The sequence below is a fragment of the Miniopterus natalensis genome, chromosome 10 (genome assembly GCF_054644295.1).
Source record: "Miniopterus natalensis isolate mMinNat1 chromosome 10, mMinNat1.hap1, whole genome shotgun sequence".
NCBI lineage: Eukaryota > Metazoa > Chordata > Mammalia > Chiroptera > Miniopteridae > Miniopterus > Miniopterus natalensis.
Window position 1 is genome coordinate 69,753,749 of NC_142090.1, and position 25,521 is coordinate 69,779,269.

General features: G+C 37.7%; 1 protein-coding gene across 1 annotated transcript in view; it reads left to right on the top strand.

Moving 5' to 3' along the window:
• HDAC9 (histone deacetylase 9) overlaps positions 1-25,521 on the top strand; it is a 480,635-nt gene that overhangs the window by 60,715 nt on the left and 394,399 nt on the right. Inside the window, exon 2 of the mRNA XM_087821194.1 lies at positions 4,263-4,375. Coding sequence (XP_087677320.1) covers positions 4,354-4,375 — 22 coding nt within the window. The 5' untranslated portion in view covers positions 4,263-4,353. The remainder of the gene's footprint in view (positions 1-4,262; positions 4,376-25,521) is intronic.

Genomic DNA, 25,521 nt, shown 5'->3' on the forward strand with positions numbered 1-25,521 from the left:
ACTGTCCAAAATAATACAAATTGCCCAAAAGGGAAAAAAAAGAAAACTGTAATTAGAATCTCAGACTATCGTTAAAAAACCAACAGAAAGATTGTGGTAGGAACATGATGTCTAAGTCAGATTTGAAAGCTTATGTTGTGAGATTTCTTGCAGACATTTATTCCAACTATTTATTTTATCATCTTTTTTGTCTGAGTTCAGTTTAGTCACTGGCTAGATAGGTTCTGTAGTAAAGAAGACCTTTAACTCAGTGAGTCATTATTGAAATTGTGATGACTGGGTACAGTCTTGATATTCAAGCAGCTCCTCGAGCATGGTTTGCAATTCCTTGTGATGCAACACAAGAGAGCACTGGGCTAAGAGTCAGGAGACCAGCCCTCTCATTTACCACCTCTATGTCTCTGAACACATTCCTGACACTCTCTTAGCCTCCAGTTCCTCATCTGTAGGATGGGGATCATAATGGCTTACTCAGTGTACTCCGGAGGGTTGTTGTGAGATCAGAGGAGATGATCCTTGGGCAGATGCTTTGTGATTTGTAAAGCTCTGCTGGTTTGCCCTTCCTTACTATGGAACAGGCATGTATGGAATGGTTAAAGGACTTACGAATCACCACCACAGTGATAATGAGAGCAGTGTGGGCTGGGGCAATGGGATGTGATAGTGCCCTCTCTTTGGCTGGCTGCACAAGCAAGCTAAGACATTGCAGGGTGTCCCCCCTTGGGCTGTTGCACTGTGCTATATATATTCCAGGATGTCGTAGCAGTAACCTGTAGCAGGCAGATGACCAGCTTGTAGTCAGAGATGATCATTTTGTATAAAGACTCTTGGTTTCTTATTGTGGATCCAGGTAGCTCAAGGATAGTCAAGAGCCAAAATAACAATTCTTGGATCTCAATAGGTAAAAGATTCATAGGAACAATTTTGCTCTTGCTGTGCTTTATCTCCTGAAATGTGAATGTATTTTTACAGCAAAGGCAAATTAATGTGCAAATTAATCAAAACTATTAATTGAAAACAGATATATTTCTATACCTGCTTTGATAATCTGCACTGACAATCAGCATTACTTTTTTTTTTTTTCATTTATCTACTCACTTGAAGGCCAGTTCCCTATTATTTCTAGTTGAGGCTTACTGGAAGGATGACTCACATACTAAAGGAAAATGTCCCCATTCTCAGAAAATAGTGCATTTCTCTGAAGCCCAGTTGGATAAAGAAGTGTGGGAAAATTTAAGAATAAATTGCTCATCCTCATTGACAGATGTTCCCCACCAACCCCTCTTTCTTCTCCGAGGGGGTAAAAACGGGCTTCATTTTGTATCAATTTTGTCCCTAAAAGGTGTGAATAGGGCTTCTAATCTGTTGACTTGTTAGCCACCAGGAAAGGGAAGATTAGGTAGTTGATGATATGTCGTGTGCACCCGCACACACACTCGCACACACACACTCACACACACACATGCACACACGCACACACATGCACACGCACACATGCACACAGTGTGCATGTATGTGTAGAGGATCCGTACCTCTGAAATCTTTTAGGAGAGCTCTTTAAAGAATCATATTTCAATTATGCAGCTATAGTTGTTATAACTTTGGTTCATTGTGGCTCATTAAAAATGGAGATGTAATAACTGGAAGCAAGTACATATCAACATAGAAACGCATATTTATTTTCTTTATAACTGTTCAGATAATAGGCTTTCATAATGTTGCAAGAATATGTCATGATTAGGAAGTTACTAAAACAATTGAATGGCAAAGAGAGTAGTTTAAATTTTAAAAAGGTATTTAATGATGATATTTTAGAAGTAGAGTTCATATTTCCATCTGAGATTAACTTTGCAACTCAAGTCTAGAGCTATGAAGGTGAAACCCACCAATTATGTAACTACCCATAAATCGACATGTTATGGACTGTCATTATTTATGTTTGTAGAAATAAGAGGCAGACGTGGTGAAAAGTGAAAGATCTTTGTAATTTTAGATTTGGGGACAAGTAGTAAAACTTTGCTTTAGTATTACTACTGTTAACGGTTGGATATTATTGGTTAAATTGAGTTATATTTGTCAATATACAAGCATCAATTGTAGAAAGTGATATTATAGATTTTTTTGTTTGTTTAAACACAGAGTAACTGTGCTTCTGATGGAAGGCATCTCTCTGTGCTGCTTTACTTACATTCTCTTAGAGTTTCCTGTCCCTTATGTTTTGTTATTCTTAATTTAAAATTAAACCATGCCATTGAGAATTGAGAATGCAGCCAGTCTCTCTCTCTCCCCCTCTTCCTTCCTCTCTCTCCAAAAATTCAATAAAAAAACATAGCATTGTCCATGCACTGGATGGTCGCTGGTTTGATTCCTGGTCAGGGAATATGACCAGGTCGCGGGCTCGATCCTTGGTCAGGGTGCTTGTGGGAGGCAACCAATGTTTCTCTTTCCATCAATGTTCCTCTCTTCCACCCCCTCTCCCTCTCCCTTCCTCTCTCTCTAAAAAGTCAGTGAAAAACATTTAAAAAAAGAATGCAGCAATAGCTTTTATGAAATGTTTCAGACTGCAGTGTAAAAAAGTAAAAAATGGGAAAAACCTCAAAGTACACACTCATTAATTTGATATACTCTATACATTTAAATCTTACTCAGTTTTAATTTTTATTTTGCTTCATTACCTTTTAATTATGAAATAGGTGACATCTCAATATTCTCACCTATGAAGGATGTATGTGGAGAGTTCCAAGTATCTATTAGCATCGTGGATGTGAAAATGACATAAAATATGGTCTCTCTAAAAGTGTTTTACAACTATTACGAACTACACAAGCGATTTTTTTTTTTAAATATGACATTGACATTTTTTTATTTAGAAGCCAACATCAGAAAGTCTGTTTGCTGATAAAGAAATCAAAAGACCTTCCTGCTCTACCTTTTTCATTTTTTAAAGAAATATTGCTTTCTCATCAACATGGAAATTAAGATTCTTTAATAATGTTGGTGAAATAAGCACATCAGTGTAATTTTTTTACATCAGTGTAATTTTGAAGATTTATAAAAATATGTTTTATTGTTACTAAATCCTAATATATATCCAGCACTAAAGATGTGATAAGCAGCCTGCTACAACTGATAAATCTATTTAAGTCTTCTAATAATGAGCATATTTCTATTTAGAGGCCATTTAAAGTATTATAGGTATTCTTGGTGAGGTTACATAGTTCTTCAAAGGAAATATGTATTTATATCCTGCCTTATACATTTGGGCAAAAAATAGTAATAGCACTTTCAAAATACTGATGAGAAAACGAATCACAATAAATATGTTGGATTCTCAAGATAAAGAGATGTATGTTTCTCAGAGTTAACAGCCTTCTGTGTATAAAAATAGTGCAATTGGGTTATACTATTTTTGCAAGAAACTCATTAAGTGCAACTTTGAAAGCTCCTTCTTCCTCCTCTCCTTTTTTAAAAACTTTGACAAGTTCCAGTAAACTGTGAGGAAACTGCCTTTCCAATTGCTTTTCCTTTGCTGAGATGTCTAGCAATGAGAGTGCATTCGAATTAAAAGCAGAAAGTCCCTTAAATTCCTGTCAAGAAGTCCATCCTGTAAGTGCCACTCCTGGGAAGACCATGGCTGTTACTACTTTTGGCTGCAGCGAGATTGCAAAAGTCTTCAAGAAGAAGTGGAAATTGTAATGGAACTTTTCCGTCGCTCTTATAATTTATGGTTTATTTATTCCCTTTTTCAGTCTATTAAAATCCCTTCGCCAAGAAGTCTTATCTCCACAAGGAAATCTTTGACAATGATAAAAACACTATGCAATGAAATACTCATATCCAAAATTCCAAAACATAGTTTAAATTTCTTTAATAGCGATAATGAAAAACAAATTATAGGGACTAGTAAATAGGAAACTAATTATAATTATGTTAAGTGGTTTTCCATTCACAGGATTTATTTTATTTTATTTTGGTGTTCACAGTATTCCTAGTTTTAAGCAAGACTGGTAAATTTGTACCGTTATAGATAAAATTATAGATGTATAAATAATATCAATTACTTGTCTATATGTAATATCTTTATATCCATAATAGATAATATGTATTGATATGGATATTCTAGATGAAGATTTAAGACACTTGGGAGGTTGATGTGGCTGCCTCTCAGACCCATGGCTGAGCTGTGGCTGAGCTGAGACTGTTTTTTCCTTTGTGGCTTGGCAGACCCCGTGTCACCCCCCTGCATTTTTCTTGCCTTCTAGGTTTCTCTCCCGGCCCCTGGTGACCCGCATCGCCAGCTGCAGGAAGGCTGTGAATCCACTGTCCCCGGTCGTCCTTTGCCCGATTGCCACGATGAGCTCGCCCGTGCAGCCTGGTCAGTCTCATTGCTTTTAAAACCATTAGCAGTCTTTATATGAAAGATGTTGCTTTGTGTTGCGTCAAGTCAAAAATTTAAGTCATGAAAGGACTGTTGTTTTGTTTTCTGATGAAGGTTGCTTGATATAATGAATTTTGGATTTTGGATTCTACAGCGTGTCCTCTGTTACGTAACCCAGTTGGCTTTGTGGGCAACTAATTTCATTCGCATTGTTATCTGAGCACTGGGTTTTCATTCCTCTGCTTCTAATGTAACATTTGGGTTGAATTTTATGAAGTTATAAATGTTTATTAAATATAATGCAGGCATGTAATTCACACCCATAGCTTTTCTGACCTCATGTGTGTCTGAATGCTCTTAAATTTTTCTGTGGACTTTGAAAGTCGGCCTGTGGAATCACTCCTTTATCCCTTGACACGCAGGAAGGATATTTCTCCTCTGCACCCTGCTTTACTGTCACCCCTATACACATATTGAGTTATAATCTTAGCACCTGCTTCCTCCAAATCCAGGGTACTGTGTGGCTTGAGTAGTGTGACCAGCACTGCCAACTCCCATTTCTCCAGGAACAGGGTGTCACTTTTGGCACAAACACAGTCCAATTCTTAAGTATGATGGAGTAGGGTCAGAAACCACATGTTTAGCATGAACACATTTTAAAAGAATTTTCCGTTTGGATTATTATAGGAGCATTTATTTCTATACGCTATTTAAAAAACACCCTTTCAGTGTATTGCTATCCTGTGTTATCCAACCTCCAAGGTTGAAGCTAGTGTAATGTTATATTCAGAGTTTATAAAGGGATGTGTTCTGCCAAGATTTTCACTCTGTGGAGTGCCACACCCAGATTAGCTGCTCTGAAAGTTCATGGCCTCTTCAGTCTTTCCCCACAGTCCCAGTAGTCCACCAGCTTGTAGGTTGAATTTGGGACTGGAAATCATTGCAGAGTAGAGCTGTGATTGTTGATTCTAAATGATGTAGCAAAGCTGTTCCAGAGTCTTTAGTCACAGTCATGATTTATAATTGGTATTGTCATCTGGATATTCAGATGAAGTGTTACCTAGGCCTCTTACCTCTGAGTCCCTGTAGCCCAGAGGTTCTCAAACTTTACCATGGGTTAGCATCATTGGAAGGGATTGTTCAAAACAAGCCCCATGCCCATAGTTTTTGACTCAGTAGGTCTGGAGTGGGGCTCAAGAATTGTGATTTTTACAGCTAGATGCTACTGCTGCCTGGGGACTACACTTTGGCAACCACTGTTGAACCTGTTGTACCTGTTCTTTCCCCTGCCTGCTCCCTACCCCACCCTTGCAGACAGCCCTGTGTGAGCTGCATTGCTCATCACAGTTATAGTGTAGTCTTCTTATCCTTTCTATTGAGATGAACTTAAAACCATGTTTGCATTTTATAGATGTGTATAGTGCATTTTAAATATATATTACATATATTCATTTATATATAAATTTAATGTTTCAAAATTGCATAATTTAACATGCATTTAATTTAGAAGCACCACAGTCAAGCTTTTTTTCTCGTGGTAGAATGTGTTGGAATCATAAAAACATACTAAAAGCAATAGGAACAAATTGGCTAAGTACAGAAGTGGCAGAAAAAGTGGCAGAAAACTTCCCCCATTTCCAGAGGTTATTGTTTAGAATTTATATAGGAGCTTGTCTTTAATTCTTAAGACCAGAAACTAGACTTTTTATATATTTCTTAAAAATTTCCCATGTCCCTTTTCTGCCTACCCCCTCAACACACACACACACCCTTCCCACATTGTTTGTTACCTCCCGGCTTCGCTTCACAGGAGAGTGACAGGGCATGCTGAATGATGGGAAGATAGAATCTATGACAGTGACAGCAACTGAATCTAAATGGAACATTTGATAGGGCATTTCTACCTGGATATGTAATCTTGACATGGACACAAAGTGCGATACCATCAAGGCTAATGAAGGATGAAACTACACAGGATAAATTTGAATCCAAATTATAATGAAACTCAAGTTATAAAACTTACTAACTTTCAAATAAGTGCAAGTGTAGCAATTTCAGTGTCTCTATGGTCTTCGTTTACCATCTTTCTAACACGTGTAGACCTTGGACCTGCTTGTTTTTAATGAGAAACACGTAGTCCCATTAGAACACTGTTGGAAAGTGGTTAGATTCCCAGTTCAGCCCATCTAGGCCTATTTAAAGGTAACTAGATTGCAATGAATGGATACAGAAATATTTTGATAAACTTAGTTGAAAAAGAAAACCGATGCAATGTAATGAGAACTAATTTTAAATTTTAACATGCTTAAGGAAAACTGGATCAAATGGCAGAACGTTAAACAGGTGAGAGATTTTATGGTGATTCTTAGTGTGAGCTATGGGCACCTTAGAGATTTCTCAGGCAGGTCTGTGCTACATCTAATTTCAGTGTAAAAGTAATATTTTTGGAGAGATCTGTGTAAGGGTGATATCACTCTTCATTTTCTCATCTATATGTGTGAGGGTGGGGTGAGATTTTTGTTATTAATGTTGTTGTTGAGGTAATTGCTTAAGATGTAAAGTATATTGGACAAGAAAGCTGTGGAAATGGTGTATATATGTAACAGATGGTCAGAATTAACATTTACTGAACTTGGTGAGGTAAGGGGGAGAAGTAAAACAGATGAGTGCATGCAGCTAATACCTCCTGAGGGAAAAGAAACAGACACGATTAAAGGGGATTTGAGGTTAAATAGGAGTTTTACTGTCCACCCCGGGTAGGTGGTTGGTTGTGTAGAAAGTGAATGTGAGTCTGTGCTTCAAGGGACTACAATGCATACATAGCTCAGCTCCTTATACTCAAGATGACAGCAACCTGTAGCATTTTAGAAAAAATTCAGAGTTCCTGTATATATATATGTATTGTAAGACATAAGATGGTCAAATACATTGGACTCTCTTTCAAAAAGTAAAATAATACCAGATACCTTGGTGAATTCCACATACAGTAGACCTGACACTAGCTCACAACTGGTAGTATTTGACAATCGAAATCAGCACAACCTGCCCCCCCTCCCCGAATATTCACTTTATAATATGAAAATATCCTTTGAGGCTGCTGTTTTAATGATGAAGTTCTTGCCAGAATGGTAATTGTTCAGTTAAGAGAAGGGAAAAAGTGAGTGATAAATGAGACAGCTACTGAGTGAAGCTCATTTGATTGTAGAGTCCTTAAAATTTCCTTGTCTACTTTCTTATAAATACTATTGTTCTGCTGAGAACAGCATTATACAGAGGTCTTAATCAATTCCGTTTGGGAAGTTTTTGTGAATGAAATCTGAATTGAGGAAAGTCGTAGCAAATGGGCCAGGTGGATGGGAGTCTTTCCTGTTTATTGCAAGTACAAACCTGAAACGCACTTGGCATATATAAAGGAAAATGTCCGGCCACAAACATAAAAACATTATTCTGCTCTTGGTCTGTATCTTATGGTGTGATAAATATTCTACTGGTGAGAAATAACCTAATAGTTTGACTTAGAAAAAGTGTTTTTCTTACATCTCCTTTTTCTTAACTATGTAAAAAGGAGAATTAAATCGGTCTTATGCCTTCACCATCCATTTATTTTGCTTTTGTTCCTCAAAGGGCGCCAAGGAGTTTTTGTGCACCAGAAAAATAAAGTCATTTCAGTTATTACAGAAGTTATTTAATAGTCAGTTTCTCTGACAGAATATTTCTGTTTGTCTTGAAAATTGGGCCTGGGACGGTGTGAATTCTTATTTTCCCCATGCATTGCCATCATTCTCATAAAAGTTCTCCATCCATATTGAAGTACAGTTGACACCAAGTACTGCACATTACTGCCTTGATCATGCATTCTGTCAAAAAATAAGTGCTGAGTTTCGAATATAGAATCACTGGTTTTTATTTCAATCTTGCTGCCCCAACAATGTTCTCAGTCAGGGCACTGGGGAGCCTGAATGGAGGGAAGACTGTGTGGATAGGATTGGCAGCTAGCTGCTGCAATTGAGATAGTTACTCATTTAAAACTTATGAAGCATCTCTTTTTGTGCCAGGCAGTGTGTTATATAGTAGGGACACAAAGAGCACACTAAATCATGGTTTCTACTATTATGGACAGTACCATTCAGTGGGAGAGACAGAAGTGGAATAGTTCTGGTTCAATCAGTGTGCCGAGTACTTTGTGAAATATATCAGCAGACATTAATTTCTTCTGTACAGCAGTATGGATGCCATTTCTGGTAATTTAAGTTTTATCAGGATTGCCAAATCTCGGCAGGAAAGAGTTGAGGGCTCATCTAATCTAGAGTTTCCCAAACATGTCCAATAATAAAAATCACCTGGAGCTCTTGTTAGCAATACAGAGTCTCAGCCCCTCCTCTAAGGAGACTAGTGTGCTAGACCTGGAGGTGGTACTAAGTAGCGTAGAGCACAGTGCTGTTCCCTGTGATTTGATGAAGTGCAGAGATGTTCTTTAATCTAACAAGCTATAGTGCTTCTTACTTTGGGACTCTAGAAAAACAAAAAATACATCATTAAATCCTATCTCAATATAGGTGTTTTCTTTTGTGAGCTGAGATATCTCAGTTATTCTGCTTTCTGACGAATAAAACACAAGTGCTGTTGAAACCTAGAGGAGGGAATGATTTGTGAGAAAACTCTAATGGCTTATATGTATTCTCTGCCACCTAGGCCATCCTGTTTTTATGTTGTGATGAACCAAAGAGATTCTTATAGAGTACATTCCTCCCCTGCCTCCACGCCCTGAAAACAAGTTTCTACCTATTTGAACCTAGATCAGAATTTTAGTATGATACCAAGATTATAAGGAACATGATTTGAGCCTGAACATTTTTAAGAGTAAATAAATTAGGCTGCATCAACCCTCAGCTGATTCCAGTGTGACTTTGAATTTGGATGAATCTAATTTATAGAAAGTAATTTTGATGATCCTGCGCCCAAAGGAATTTTCCACCCTGGAGCTATGCAATGATGGCATCTTGTGGGCTTCTAGGTGACTTTGGATGGTGGAGTTGCCTTAACAGTAATTGCAAAGTCCTATAGCTTTAGTTTTGAAAGCCTATTGCGTAAAGGTAGCTAGTTTCTCTTTTCAAATGCTCCACCCATATGGAGTGAAAGGACCAGGCTGTTCATACAATAAGCTAAAGGTTTATGGCAAGATCGTCTATTCCTTTTCTTTTCTCATTGGCAAATCTTAGGCAAAAATTGCTTGAGTTTTCCCTACATGCCTGTTTTGCTAAACAGCTGAATTCTCTTATAGAAATTTAGAGTAGGCCTAGCTAATGATCAAAAAGTTCTTTGAAATATAACTTTGTTATGGAAATGCTAAGTAGTATAAACAATTTGAGGGCAAGCATCAATAAGAGCTTCACTGCAAGCATTTTTAAAGAGGCCTAATAAAAGCTTCACAGTTCAATTAATACAGCACCACATTGGGTTTTCTGGAAGCATATGGGGCCCAGAAGGCCTGCCCCTGTTTTTAAAATTTACGAACTCTTTAATGATTCACCACTTTTACTCCAGCGCATTACCCACTGTGGTGCCATTTAGTCATTAAGTGGGAAACGAAAACCAGGACAAAGCTACAAACAAATATCATAATGTCCAAGTGGGGACTTTTTCTTGAGTTTCTTCAGAATTTGTTACCATAAAAAATGAATGGTACACCCAAAACATTTAATAAAAAAATTTTTTTTAAGTGAATGGTAAATGAAAGAGAGTCATAGGACAAACCAAGTAGGTTATGCCTTGCTTCCCCAGATGAGCAATCAGTTGGCTTCTTAATGAAACATAGGCCAAACCTCATTGCGATGAGCTCTATGTAACTAAAATATTTTCAGGTTCCTGGCTAATTATCTATTTCAAGAAAAATATTCTAAGATAATCAAGTAAACGAGTCCCTTGAAGTTTTTTGGTCATAGAATTTGATCACAGAGTGCAGTATGGGTGGGAACCACTGAATATTAAATTTATTGAATATTGTTTTAGATGTATTTTTTACTAATATAACTTTACAGTTAAGTTATTCATTCTCTTGATATTTCTAAGTCTAAACTTCTCAATCTGATACTCCAGTTGAAACATAAACCAGAGTGAGCATTTTATTTTATTCATTCTCCAATTCCTGAGGGACAGGGCTTTAAAAGTGAGGCACAAGCCTTTTTCCAAACTGTTCAGTTTAAATTTATTCTGCCTGTTTATTTGTTCCCAACTTTGCTTTCCACAATAAATTTTGGTGGGTAATTTAGTTTATATATTCCTTCATTGTTGCAACACTACCAAAAGCCTCATAATGTAGTTCAAACAGGAAGCAAGGCTCTTTCTCACTCACATAAAGACCGAGAGGTTTTCCTGCATGGTGGGTGGGCTGTTCTTTTTCTAGTGGCTCCTCAGGGCCCCAGACAGCTTAGGCATGTGGCTCACACTTCTACAGCTAATGGAATCTAAGATCAACGTGCATCTCTCCACATCAAGCTGATGGAAGGGAAATGGAAGAAGTGGATTGTGTGTAAGTTTGCGTAGGTACATTGCTTCTGTTCAGTTTATTGGGTAGAGTTTAGACACATGGGCACATTAATTACAAAGAACATTAGGAAATGTCATCTAGCAGTAGCCCAGGAAGAGATGGAAGCCGGCTTGGTGACTAGCTGGCTAGTCTCCACCACGCTTGTCTGGAACATTTACACCTGGGAGTGCAAATATGGTATTGCTTACAAGAGGTGGAGTATTTCATAATGCACTTTTGATTAAGCCAGTTATTAAAGAGTTAATAAGTAAAGTTCCTTTAAAGAGATAGAAGCACATTAAAATAAGGGCACATCAACTTGTACACATTTTCTAAGAGCAGCTTAACTAAGCCTTTCTTTATGAATCAGGCTAAACAGTGAAGCAGAGCTGCTGTTAGAAAATTCAAGTTCTTGATTTTAGTGGGAACACTCCAGAAAATGGGAATAATATGTATAATGTAGGATAGTGTGTCTTTAGTAAGTGTATAAAAGTCATGTCATTGACAGCTGAAGACTGAAAAAAAAAAAGATCATGTCAGTTTATCTGAAATACATAGTTTCATGTATGCTGAGGGAAAACTCAATGTTCACAGTTCTTATGGTTGTTCCTTATTGCCTGTTGGTGTCACATTTTTAAACACCTTCATAGTCTTAAATATTACTATGAAAATCTAGGCCAATACAATGGTTGATAAATATTTGTTTTACATTGATCTTTTCATGAACACAATTCTCAAACAATACTAGGCTTTATTTTCTGAAGATCCATGAGCAAAATTTTGGTAATTCTACAAAATTCACAGGGACAGCCTTTTGTTTATAGCATTACCTGGGACCTTTATAGAATTCTTTCTCTGTATACTTTAGGGTTTCCTCTGAGGAGTACCAAAAGTTTGTACATGTGTAAGTTGTGTGGTGTGTGCGTGTTTTTGTTTGTGTTGCAATATTATAATAACTCCGAGGAATACAGAGGTATATAGGGCCATATTACTCCCCCTAGGTAACACTCAAATGCTTTGCTTTATATGGCTTTCTGTTTATTTCTGAATTTTTGTCTGTCATCTTTTGAGAATGTCAGTATATAGCATCTCCTCCATTTATAATTTATTGCTGGGTTAGAAAGCAAAGAACTGTGTTAAATGAATTTGTTAATAAGATAAGAACAAGTTATATAGGTTTTAAGGAAATGCACAACGGTCTCTTTTATGAGCAAAATACATGTTTATTTTTTCTTACAAATAGTAATTATATTTTAACTGTCTCCTGACACCCCTCATTTTCTTGGTTCCCTCTGTCTTTGCTATGTAGATTTATAAAATTCTGAGTGTTTGTAATAGGTGAGACATTATTATGGTATTGATTTTGCCATGCATGTCTTGCAAATTATGATCAATAAGTTTAATCAACACATATCCATATGTTGCTTTATTTGTGTTGCTTTGGAGTTACTTTAATATCCAAAATGAAAGAACCACCACTAAATTATTGGTGAGTTTTTCTTTAAAATCTCCTATCGACTTACAGAAAATGGAAAAACCGAGATAGTCTGAAATTGCTTTAAGTCTTTTTTTCACGATAACTTTCAAGCATTTGATTATATAAGCCTCTTTCCTCTTGTGATAGATGGTTGCTCCTTAGGTAGTACCGCATAATTAACCTTTTCTCCCCAGACTCTTCTTAACTTCCAAGACGACTTTCTCTTCATATTGGTATTACAGTCCCACTGGCAGCTGCCGAGCTGGGGAATTGCCTTTGGAGTTGGAATTTGCCCTAATAATTTCACCCTCTTTGGAATTACGCGAGTCCTGAGAGAGGGCAGATAATCGTCGCGGCACACATGTAGGCGTTCGTCTTTTATCTCTCACTCTTGGATGAACTTGTTCTTCCGAAAGAAATGCTGAAATGACGTATGAACAGATTATTAATATGGAAAGCTAGTTACGAGGTTTGGACTGTGGGAAGACATACATGTTTAATAAAAGCTAGTGACACCTTCTGGGTCTACTTTTACTGGAAGAGCTATTTGATTACCTGACCTGTGTTTTTCTTTTTTTTTTTAACAGTGGTTCCTAATCCTGGATGATTTTTTTTTTTTTTTAGGTATATCTTTATTGACCTCAGAGGAAGGGAGAGGGAGAGAGGGATAGAAACATCAATGATGAGAGAGTCACTGATCGGCTGCCTCCTGCACGCCCCCCACTGGGGATGGAGCCCACAACCTGGGCCTGTGCCCTGACCGGGAATCGAACCCAGATCTCCTGGATCCTAGGTCGATGCTCAACTGCTGAGCCACGCCCAGCCGGGCTGACCTGTGTTTCTCTGATCTTGAGATTCTAAATGTTTTCTGGCGACCTAAGACTACTGTACAGATAGATGGGCAAAGCCAGAACTTTATCCTGATCCCCTCTTTTTAAAATCTGTGTCTGATAGGAAAAAACTGGACAAGTCATTGTATTTATTTGTTTGGTTTGTCACTGGGATCCCAGATGTCTGCCTAATCTGTTCATGGACATGGGCGTTTTGGGAATTTTACTATCATTTTGGGTGTACTGTCTGTTGAAATGGACTATTAACCCAGTGATTGTGAAAAATTCTTCCTGAAGTCCTATCTTCTCTCATTGTATGTTGTATTAAAAGAAGTATTGTAATTAAAGACTTAAGAAAATAAAACCACATAGCTATGAAAATTCTTTTGGGGTGGTTTTTATGTTATTTTTAATATATCGGAATCTTTGTGCCTTTAATATGGTGCTTCATTTTTTAATGATGAAGAATTGAATTTATCTTGTTTTGGCTTTATGTTGAAAGTGAAACAATCAATTGTAAAACAGATTTTAGAGGTAATAGTATATTAGCGAAAGGGCCTGCGAATTAGTAGAGAAAGTCAGGAAGCCAATTATAGAAAGGGGAAAATTAATACATACCATAACGTGTTAGGCTATGTGTTATTGAATCTCCAAATTTCAATAAAATATGTCAAAGTAGAGTTCATTTCCCCTTCTGTTGGGAGAACAGATAATTCGCCTACCCATCTGCCTTCCTACCTTTCTTAGTTTTCTTTCTTTTAACTCCAAAAAGGATTTGGGATCTGTATCATAAGTTTTAAAAAATAAAATACATGAGGAGGAAAGAAAATAAGGGAAGGGAAGTGGATAAATACCCTTAGTACATACTCTTAAGCTCTATAAAGTTTCTAGAAGATGTCTAGGCTCTGAGCTCCCTGGTTGCATGTCTGTTTTCTATTATGAGGTTAATCTTCCTTCAGCCTCCGTCTGTTCAAGTCACCTCTGTGTTTAAGAAATGTCAGTGGCTTTCCATTTCCTCTACCAGAGGTACAGGTGTATCTTCCTTTATCTTCTCAATGAACCGTGCACCCTGATCTAGTCACCTCTCGGAGCTGTGTGTCTTCCTCAGGTCCTCCCCTCCTGCATTTGTCTCTGCTGGGAGTGTCATCTCCCCACCATACCACCACCCTGTCTCCGTAGTTCTTGAGAAATTTCTTTACTTATCCTCAAGACTTGACTTCAGTTCCATTCTCCTGTGAAGCCTTCCTGGCTGACCCTGGGCTTCTCTGACATGTTAACTCTGTTGATTATAGAACTTCTCCCTTAGTGCTGGGAGTTGTCTTAGTAATAGACTAAGCTTTTTGAGAGCTAGGGATATCTTTCTAAGATTGTGGGTTTTTTTTGTTTTTGTATAAAGTAAAGCAATGCTATTTATTTTACTCACAGTTGCTCGCTTAGTTAAGTAATACACTGCCTAGCACATAAAAGGAGCCAAATAAGTGAGGGGAAAAAAGGACAGTTTGTGAGGAGGCTGATGATAGTGGTGCTATCATGGGAGGGTGGGGAGGCGGTTGAAAATATCTGAGCAAAACCAAGCTGCTTGATCTCTGGTAGATCATGTCCCTTCCTCGCTGTTTTTTCTCATTTACTCCTCTGTTGACTTTCTGTTCCTTTCACTTCTTCTGAATGACAGCTTTGAGATGCTCTTTAACTTCTATCTAGTGCTACCCACGGACGTGTTTGCTTTTTTTCTAGGGGGGAGGGGGCTTGCCTATTCCTTGAACAATCAACATTGCAATAGGGTGGTTATTGTCTGCAAGACTTGTGGCCACATACCGAGTTCCCTAAATGTGGAGAAGCCTCTAAATTTGGAGCTGCTTTAGCTAGCACAGTGTGGAGAAGCAGCCCCACCAGCCTTTTTCCTCTCAGTAACTTGGACGCCCCCTGTTCTAACACTTATAAGCTACCTCCCTCCCCATAAAAAATACACGTTGTAGTTAAGAATAGAGGAAAGAGTAAAAGGATTTTGAATGGTGGTTAAGCAGGAAATTGTTTTAAATTAGTTTAGAATTCATTAGTCCAGCATCCTTTAAACTTTAAGAAAATTAATGCACTTTTGCAATCTGTATTATTAAGGTACTGTTTTATATATTGTTTCTGAGGACCTTCAATAAAAATGTATATCAAACAGCTGGCTTAAAATTTATGACTTTTCAATCTATGTATGTTTTCAGTTCCTCTTATTTAAAGTAGTTTTATTAACCAATGTCACCCCAGTACATTTAATAAAAATTTTTGATATGAGGAAAAAAAATAATGAGCTTAGAAGCAATTTAATATAATCATTGAAGCCTTCAGAAAGATTAAATTAGGATCTTAAACTTTGTGTTTCCATTAACGATGTGTTTTTGGCTTTCTTATTTGACAGCGTTGCAGTATAATATTTGATAGACAAAGTGATCTCTTACCTTATACATCTAGTCAACTGAGGTTCCTTTCCTGTCTGCCCAGGAAGTTCATTTTTCTAAAGATCGTGGGCAGAACAGATGTGGAACAGGCCAACGCCGCCTGTCTTTCACACACAGCTCTCCGGGGAACCCCTTTGGGGAGGCTTTTGTTTGTCACACGCGTAACAAGTATGTCTTTACCCTGAATGATGCAACGGCCCAGCCTCCTGTGGGGTAACATCCACTGACAATAACGCCATGAGCCATTGGTTTGATCGCAAACTCCCTGAGTCCGCAGGGCTTTGCTCGGCCTAAATGAGTGACTGAGTCTTAAACTGTGAGATAACCCTGAGGTCCTTGGGGAGCAGGGACTTGTCAAGGCGAGGCTGTTTATTTCGCTTGTTATACCTGTAGGATCATTAAGGGAATGTTTGCATCCTGTTCTGGTTGTGTCCTTAACCAACACAGGAGGTGGGCAGGTTTCACCTTTCTGCTTCTGCTTCCCTTACATTCCTCATAATTCTCTCTCCTTCGCCCCTATGAAAAAGGTCTCCACACTCGTGAGGCCTGAGTAATCCCATATCTCTTGCTTTGACCACTTGGTTACCTTATCTGTCTATTAATGTTTAATTATGCGAATGCCTATTTGGAGTTATCAGTAAAGGCCCAAGAATTTAAACATAAGCTCTGGAAACAAGTGTTATCTGTCATCTATCTGTGTTATCTGTCATCTATCTGTGATTCACTGAATCTACCTTCATCCCAGTTTCCTTATTTGGAAAATATACCATGAAGTTTTCGCATTGGTACATAAAAGGCATAATTGTGTATAAAGATGATAGTAAAGGATCTGGTGTTCGTTTAGAATTATTGCACCTCAGGGTATTTTTTTTTTCTCACCTGCAACCTGTAGCTGTCCTTTGTGAATGTCCCTGAAAACTCAGGTGTCTGCAGATCTTTCTACGCTGGTGAGAAAGACCGTCATGGCCAGGTTCTATCACAATTTCCACTTTGGCTCTGTCTCCAGTTTGCTCACTTTTGAGCAAATGGAATCATTCCATTGCTCTTTTAAATTATATGCCAGCTCTCTGCTCTGTCCCATCTCCAACGGTGAGGGACTCTCTCGCCTTGCTTCGTCTTTCTGGTCTGTTTTTATAGTGTTTGCCATGCCAGCATTTCTTGTAAGCACCCCTCTCCCTCCCTTGCCCTCTGGACATTTGCTGTTGTACATTGATTACATATGGCTTAATGCAAATATTGGCCATGCGTATCTTTCTGGATCTTATATGGCAGTACTGTATTGTCATTTTTGTAAAATGACTTTTTTTGCAGTTTATCATTTTTGCGGTTTCCATCCCATGACCATAGAAGAGGCTATATTTGGCACCCAGGTTTAGAACAGAAAGTTGCAGAACTCAGTGGGTTTTATTTTCTGGAGCAGGCAGCTGAGTCCTGTGGAAAGAGAGCAAGCATGTCAGCGAGCCAGGAGATCCCTGTTAGAAACCTGGCTCTGCCCTGACTAATGTGGGGCTTTGGAAAAGTCATTTTACCTCTCCGGATATCAGTTTTCCTTCTTGTGTTAGTTTCCTCTGTGGCTGCTGTAACCACAAGCTTGATGGCTTGAAATAACAGAAATGTATTCTCTCACAGTTCTGGAAGCCAGAAGTCCAAAATCAGTGTCACTGGGCTGACATCTAGGTGTCAGCAGGGCGGGCTCCCTCCAGGGGCTCTAGGGCAGAATTGGTTCCTTGCCTCTTCCAGCCTCTGGTGGCTGCCAACATTCACTAGTTTGTGGCTGCATCACGCAGCCTCTGCCTCTGTGGTCACAGTGTCTGCTCTTCTGTGCATCAAATCTCCCTTTGCCTCCCTGTTATAAGGATACATGTGATTGCATTTAGGGCTCACCTGATTAATACAACATTATCTCTCCATCTCAAGATCTTTAATCACAACAAAGTCTTTTTTTTTTTTTCTTCCATGTGAGGTACCATTCATAGGTTCCAGAGATAATGATTTCTAAAGTCCTGTTGGCTATACTTTCTATTCATGCATTTGCTCACTCGTTCACCCATTTGCCAAACTTTTATTTCATGCCCACCATATGCCAGACACTGTTCTAGGCATTGCCTTTAATAAGTTCATTAAATTATTGATAAGATGTGCCATACACAATAAATGCAGAGATCAAGGTAAGAGAGTCAACTTGATTCAGACTATAAGATTAATTCTTTGTATGTCTCCTTTTGCATAATTTTAGAGCGTAAGTCCCCATCATTCCTCAGTGCTCATAAATTACATCAGTAATTAGGGATTATGTGCAGCATGTGGACCAGGTACATGCAGGGGGGAAAGCATGTATCAGCTTCAGTTCATTTCAAAAGAATGTGTTTAGTATAAAGTAAACCACGGACATTGACCCTCAAGGAATTTATAATCTTCTACAGTCCTTATCAACCCTGGCTGCACATCAACATAAACAGCAGAGATTTAAAAAAAAAAAGCCACGCTTTCTCCCCCACCCCACATTGTTCTTGATTCTGGGTGCAGCCAGGGTTGTTTTGTTTTGTTTTGTTTTGTTTTGTTTTGTTTTGTTTTAAGTTCATCAGAAGGTTCTTACTTGCTACCAGCATTGAGCACAGAGAATCCAGTAGAAGCTACCTTAACTAGGAAACCAAATACACAGTTACTGATAAAAACGCAAGACAAAATGCCATTAAGTTTCATTGATATATAGAATCAAAATAATTTGGATACTCAGAAAAGAATGAATTCATACCTGGCTCAAGGGAATTTGGAGAAGAAAGCATTTGAAATGTCCTTGATGGCTGGGTAAGGCTTCAAAGGGCATCGGGGAAGGGGGCTGGGAAGAGAATCCTCAGAGGTGAGGCGGGGAAAGGGTGTCAGGCATGGCTGGAGACAGGAGCTAGGTACCAATTCTTTTGCTCAGACTTTCTGGCCTAGAACCCAGAGGAGGCTGAAAATCTAAATTTAAACCTGGTCTTCTAGGCATTTTGAAGGTATATTTTTCCAAGGTAGGAGGTTGGAACATATTTTATTTAATAGCTGATAGGTGGATTTATACTTTTTAAAAATGTAGAAATGTGACAGACTGCCTCTAGTTGTACTCTTGCTGTAGGCCCTGCAAATATTAGGAGTAGGATTCATCGAGAGAAATAAAAATGGAGAGGAAAGTTTTCTTTAAAATGTTTCACAAAGCGAATAGCCAGGATATGGTGACTGACTAGAAGACAAACACAGTGGGAGGTAACAAAGGTCATTTTGAAGTTCAAGCATGATGCTAGAATGAGTGAGAGTGAGGGACATTGCCAGAAAAGATAGCTAACATTTGCTGAGTTCTTTCCACAAACCAGAGACTTTACTCTTGCAATTTCTTTATCTCGTGGAACTCTTTTCATAACTCTTGAGGTGGATACAACTCTTATTCCTATTTTACTGATCGGGAAATTGAGAGAGGTTAAGTATCTTGTTCTAGCGAGGTCTCACATTAAATTGAGTGGAACTTCTAGGACTCAGATCTAGTGACCCAGATTCTAGAGTTTGTACTGTTAACCATCTTTCTGCTAGTTGTCAGGAGGCTAGCTTGAGTTGATGAAGAGAAGTCCAACCCAAATATAGGAGTTTAAGAATCATCTGAATAAAGGTCACAGTTGAAAACATGGGTGGCTTCAAAGTAGCAAGCATCACCTATCGTTTAAAAGATGGAAGGGCCAGGGACCATTGAGACTTTCAGGGACAGTGTCTTGTTCCTTTTTAAAGATGGGAGTCACTTAACACATGATTGATTTAAAAAAATTCTTAAATATTTAAATAAACAAACGAACCAATCTTTCAATCCTGAATTTTTCTACCTATGCTTAAGATTCTACTTAATAACTCCAACTACTCAAAGGAGACAAATCTAAACATTTCACTTTTGTTACCTGTATTTGTGAACCTGATTCCCTTTCAAATCCTTGGATTCCATTTTTCTACCTTACTCTATGTTTTTCTCCAATGGAAAGGGTTACTCCGTAGAGTGGTTATACTAGTGTAAGAGGATTGGCAGATAGTTCCATATTTTTGTCATTTTAAAACAACACATAGATGGTGAAATGTCTTGGCTAATGAGTGTCTTTCTCTTTCTGCTTCTCTTGGAGTACCTGAAACTTCATTGCATTCCACCATTATCACAGTATATGCATAAAAAGACACTATTAAGTAACCCAGGAAAATTAAATTATTGCCTTTGAAATATGTAATATTCTTTTCTGTTACCTGTCAGTATAATAAGATCACATTTTCTAGGCTTTTCTTGTTCTTTTAACCTGCGCTGTTCCACAAGCCAGATCCAGCATATGCATTAGAAGGGTTTCAGGTATTGAATAAAAAGCATTTCAAAATAGCTCTATGGCTGTGCCAAATATTTTAATGTTATAATGCTATGTTTCTTATGCTGGTTTCCTTAGCATCACATTTTTCTCATTGATTTATAATTTCAAGTATTACAAAATTAATTTCATAACTAAACTCTGCAGAATAATCTGCATCCTGCAGGTCCCATTTTTCTAGTACTGTAATTGAATGCTGTGTATCATGTGATCTTCTTATATAACTCACCCCACCTTAGAAAAATTAATGGAATGGGACTCTTGCAAATGTGTTTGATTAGAATCAAGGGAAATCAAGCTAATTTGTATTAAAGGTCAAGATTGGCTTTCAGAGTAAGCAGTTTTATGGTTTGAAGTAAAACAACTTTCTTTACAGATAGCTGTCATCAAGGCAAAAAAAAAAAAATCCATCATTTTGTTGTTTGAAAGACATTGGGTAAATCAGTGATTCTCATTTCGGGCCATGCATTAAAGGGGTGTGTAGAACTTAAAAAAATAAAAGCAAAAACAAAACCTGTACTTGGCCCTCCAACCTCAAGGATTCTGACTTGCTTGGACTTCTACGACGCCTAAGCATAGGTATTCATTAAACCTCCAAAGTGATTATAATATGCAACCAATGTTGAGATCCACTGTTAAAAGAAACACCAGGAAAGTACAAGAGAGCAGGAGAAAGTAAATACAGAATTCTTACAATTTAGGAAAAAATACTTTCTAAATAAGGAAATATTGTCTAATTAGTTATGAAAATTAAGCTCTTAGTTTTACTTTGCAAGGAGACAGATTAAGTTAATTTAGATATTATTACAAGGGTGTGTGAGAGTACATATTTATGTGTTTAAAAAGCCCTTTTCCTGCATGTTTCTAAACTCACCTATTATTCTTATGTTTAAGATTATTGAATCTCAACTATGGGTCTAGTCCCCCCTCCCCCCCATTATTCCAATTTATGAACTGAAAATGTACATTACTTTCCAAACAGATAATTTCAAATCATTGGAGTGACTGTGACACTTGCAGTCAATGAAAAATTCATGATTATCTTGGGCGTTTTTCCTCCATAAAGAAAGCATAGTTCCTGTTACAAAAAGATGTTTGGTCACTTTGTGCAAAGCATCTTTATCATTTTGGGCCTGGGTTACTTTCTTTGTAAGACTGGGATACCACACATTGCTGAATAGCAATGACCATGTATTGAGTGTTCATTATATTTCAAGTTCTAAGTGTGCCAAGTGCTTTATATGTGGTATATCATTGAATCATAGTGAAAACCCAATGGAATAAGTGCTATTATCTAAACCCCCCATTTTAAAGATGAAATACCAGTTTCAAAGGGAGGACATGCTGTCCAAGGTTGTACATCTAATTAGGGATAGGGCCAGGATGAGCATTCAGGGAGTACAGTGTCATGCGTGGAGTAAGGTAACAGCAATAATCCAATATGCAGACAAATTTTTCTGTTTAACCAATTAGTTAAGATCAGAAAATTAAAGCTTGCCCCTTCATTATAGGAAACCTTTCCAAAAGAAGTCCTGATATTTCCCATGAGAACAGCAGATTTTTCTGTTGGAGCTAAGGACCAGGGGAACATCCTGCACTGGCACTGGCCTCGAGGGAAGATGGGTGCTCTCTGGTGCGGGTTGGATGTTGAGACAGGAGCAGTACTCGCACCACTTCTGAACCCACAAAACTCTGCCCCACCCTGCACTTGCAGATTGTAGGATGGAAAAATTAGGGTGGGATGAAGCGTGGAAGAGAGCTCATCTGGAATCACATGAACGGGCGTGAGGATGTGGGTAGTGGGAAGCTCAGAACACTTGTGGCCCAAAGACCTCAACGTAAGTTCTGGCTCTGACACCGGTGCCCTAAAAGTCATTCAACTTTACCGAATCTCGGTTTTCTCATCTTTTAAATAGAAGTGACAATAATCGTAACTGAATTCCTTTACTCAAGGGGTTGAAGATCAAATGCAATAATATACTGTAAAAACTCTAAAGCGTAAGATGTTTTTCACACCATTAAAGGTAACATAGTGGATTTTTGTTAACCTGTAAAACTGAAGAAAACCTTTTCTCAACAATCACACTGTATTTAGAATGTCCTCACCAAAACACTTGGACTTATACTTCATTCAAGTGTTCAAAACCCTTATGCATTTAAGCAATCTCTAAGTGTACCAGTTACTGTCTAATGGGCAAATCCCATGATCTTTTTCAGTCTTCAATAGAATTGGAACAGCAATAGTAGTAATTCATTCATTCAGTAGGTTTATTGAGTGCCTACTATGTGTCTGGAATGGTTTTAAGTCATTGAAAGTAAAAATCAGTAGACATAAATGAAATTGTTTATTAATCACCTGCTGTGGATCAAGTGTTACATTTAATCTCATTTAGTCTTCATGACAATCCTGCAAAATAGATTTTACTAGCATTATTTATAAATGAGGCATTGAGGTTCAGAGAGCTTAAGAGATGTGTCCAGTGCCTTCTAGCAAGGAGATAGTAGAACAGGGATTAAAACCCCATTTCCTCTCCCAGCAAATGGTCTTTCTTTTGACCACTCACTTATTCATTCATTTATTTATTTATACTTCACCTGTTCTATATCTTTTTTACCTTCGTTCTTTCTATGAACATCACAATTATCTTCTTAGCTACCTGTGTCTAAAGCAGTAGTGCCATTTTTGGAACTCTTACTGTGCTCCCCTCCACATCAGGTTGGCTTGAATCTTGATTGACTCTACTTCCATATTTGTTGCCAACCTTTAGCACTCATTATTTCTTGCTCCCAACTAGTCTTTCTATTTTTATTCTCTCCTCCATTCAGCCTACGTGTATAGTGCTGCCTAGTGACTGCTATTAAAGCACAAATCTAATTATTTCCTTTTTCAAAAATTTTCCATGGCTTGCCATGTTCTACAAAAATTTCCAATACTCATGAGATATTCCTAGTGTCCAGGGTATAGGGTGAACCACATTTTCAGACCTTTCCATCAGTGCACTCTCTCCCATACATGATAAGAATCACGTGGGCTTCTTAATATACAAGTTTAAGATTATTAAACAAGAAAAACAATGACTAGAAAGTAAGATGAAGGAAAAGTATTTCTTCTATAAAAACTTTCTACATTATCATTTAAATGGTTAAATAATAGAACATTGAAATAAAGGTCATTACTTCTCTTTTCCTTTTATCTTCCCTAATTTGCACCAGTAATAAGCAAAAGTACCTAGTTTAAAAATATATTATTATCTACATATATACATATTTTTTATTCTCAGTAATTTCTATTTTCCCCAAATTCCTTTTAAGTGTAGTATATTTATGAACCTCAAATTAAGAAAATTGTAAGTAAAGTAGTAGCATGTAATTATTTTATTTTTATTTTTTTCTGAAAACGAAACAATCTAGATTCTTTGGGCATTGTATGAGTTAGGGTTAGAAGTAAATACAGATACATGTTTCATTGGAAAGGGAAAAAATCATTTTTAAAATCATAAGTAAAATGAGATACTTAATTATTACGTTTCAGAATGTGAGTAGTGTGACTACGAATTCATTCTTTCCTGCACCCATCTTTCCATCCACCCATTCATCCACAGTGTATTTATTGAGCACCTACTATGCAAAGAGCCGGAACAGATGAATAGCCTTAAAATTTTGCTGTAGCCTTGATATGCACCGAGTAACACTGACCTTCTCAGACCCGAAAAAAGATAAATGTGATTGGTGTCACTATCCTAGGTTGGTTCACTTCAGCATTAACATACTTTTTAAAATACTGATTTAATGTTTCAAATAAGTACTTATCTTTATTCTGTTACTCAGTGTATGAATGAGTTTTATGAGGCGTCTAGTTATAGTACATTTGGCCATGAAATCAGTGGCTCTGCTGTCTTACTGGGAGGAGTGTTCTCCTTTCCAGGTGGGACAGGGTAGTCTAGGAAATGTGTTTTTAATTAGTTCCCTGACCTGCTTTTATGGTGCCAGCATTCAGGCCTTAGTTATCTCTTATACAGAGGGGTTGTAAGTGCTGAGTGTGTTTGCGCCTGGCCCTTGAGCCTACTCTCTTGGTGGGGAGAGTCATGCTATACACACCCCACAAGAGACAGGGAGGCTGTTGTTGCCCTTGGTTACAGCCCTCCTGTTCTAGTAGAAAGAGGCCGGGCTTTGAAGCTAGGTAGATGCATATTTAAATCTTTCTCACTTTTTGCCTCTTGGACAAATTATCATCTCTGAGCGCTCAGTTTCACATATGTAAAATGAAGAGAATATTATCTAGGTTATGGCTCTTATTCACTATCAAAAATTTGCTTCTTTATAGTCATTAATATTGTGATAACTATGTATGGTGCTAGAGGGATACTGGAAATACTGGAGGGATCACTTTGTAAAGTATATGATTGTCTAACTACTGTGCCGTACACCTAAAACCAATACAAATAGTATTGAAAACAAATACAAATATATTTGGAGAAAAAAATGCAGTGTTTGAAAAAGACTTTATTTTCCTTTCACTATCAATAACTATTTGTTTAATGTAACTAAATGATAATGCTTTTAGAATTACATGTATGAAGCTAATTTGGCTCTTTGTTTTACCTGTTAGTTTTCTGTTACGGGTGGTATGTTCATGTCACCACAAAATTCAAATGTTGAAACCCTAGCCCCCAATTTGATAGCGTTTGAGGGATGATTAGTTTTAGATTAGGTTGTAAGGGTAGCTTCCTCATGATGGGATTGGTGCCCATATAAGAAGAGGAAGAGAGAGATCTGTCTCTTTATGAGCATGTACCCAAGAAAGACCATGTGAGCACACAGCAAGAAGGCAGCCGTCTGCAAACGGGGAAGAGGGTCCTCGCCAGACACTGAATCTGTCAGCACCTTTGGACTTTCCAGCCTCCACAACTGTGAGAAATAAATTTCTGTTTAAATCACTCAAGTCTTTGGTGTTTTGTTATAGCAGCCTGAGCAGACTACCACAGCTCCCTTTCTAAATTTCTTACTAACTCCTTAGGGTAAGAGCTATAATTTGCATCTTTGTTTAGGATCCAGTATATCTTGTACTACCTAGGGCATTGGACTCAATAAATAACTGTTGAGCACAACTGAGGTTGTAGAATGATAAATCAGTCCCCACATTCTTAGCATCTTAGCACCTACAATCTCCATTAATCACTTTCTCCACCACTCATACACAAAGCCCATCATGGTTTAGGCAAATTGGCTAAAATAAAAGCCCACAATTCGATCATAAGGCTCATCGGGAAAAGTGTGATACAGTTTCCATCTTGAGGTTGGGTATAAAACAGAATGGATGTGCATTAGGTACGTGGGTGAAGAAAAGTTATTTAACTTGACCGACTCCATTTATTCTTCAAAGAATCTTGGCAGACCTGTTTTTAGCATTAGATGGTATCATGTAATAAAAAAATGTGGAGGTTTCCTGAGTAGTTTTATCATTTTGTATCATTATTTAAATATATTTACACTGTG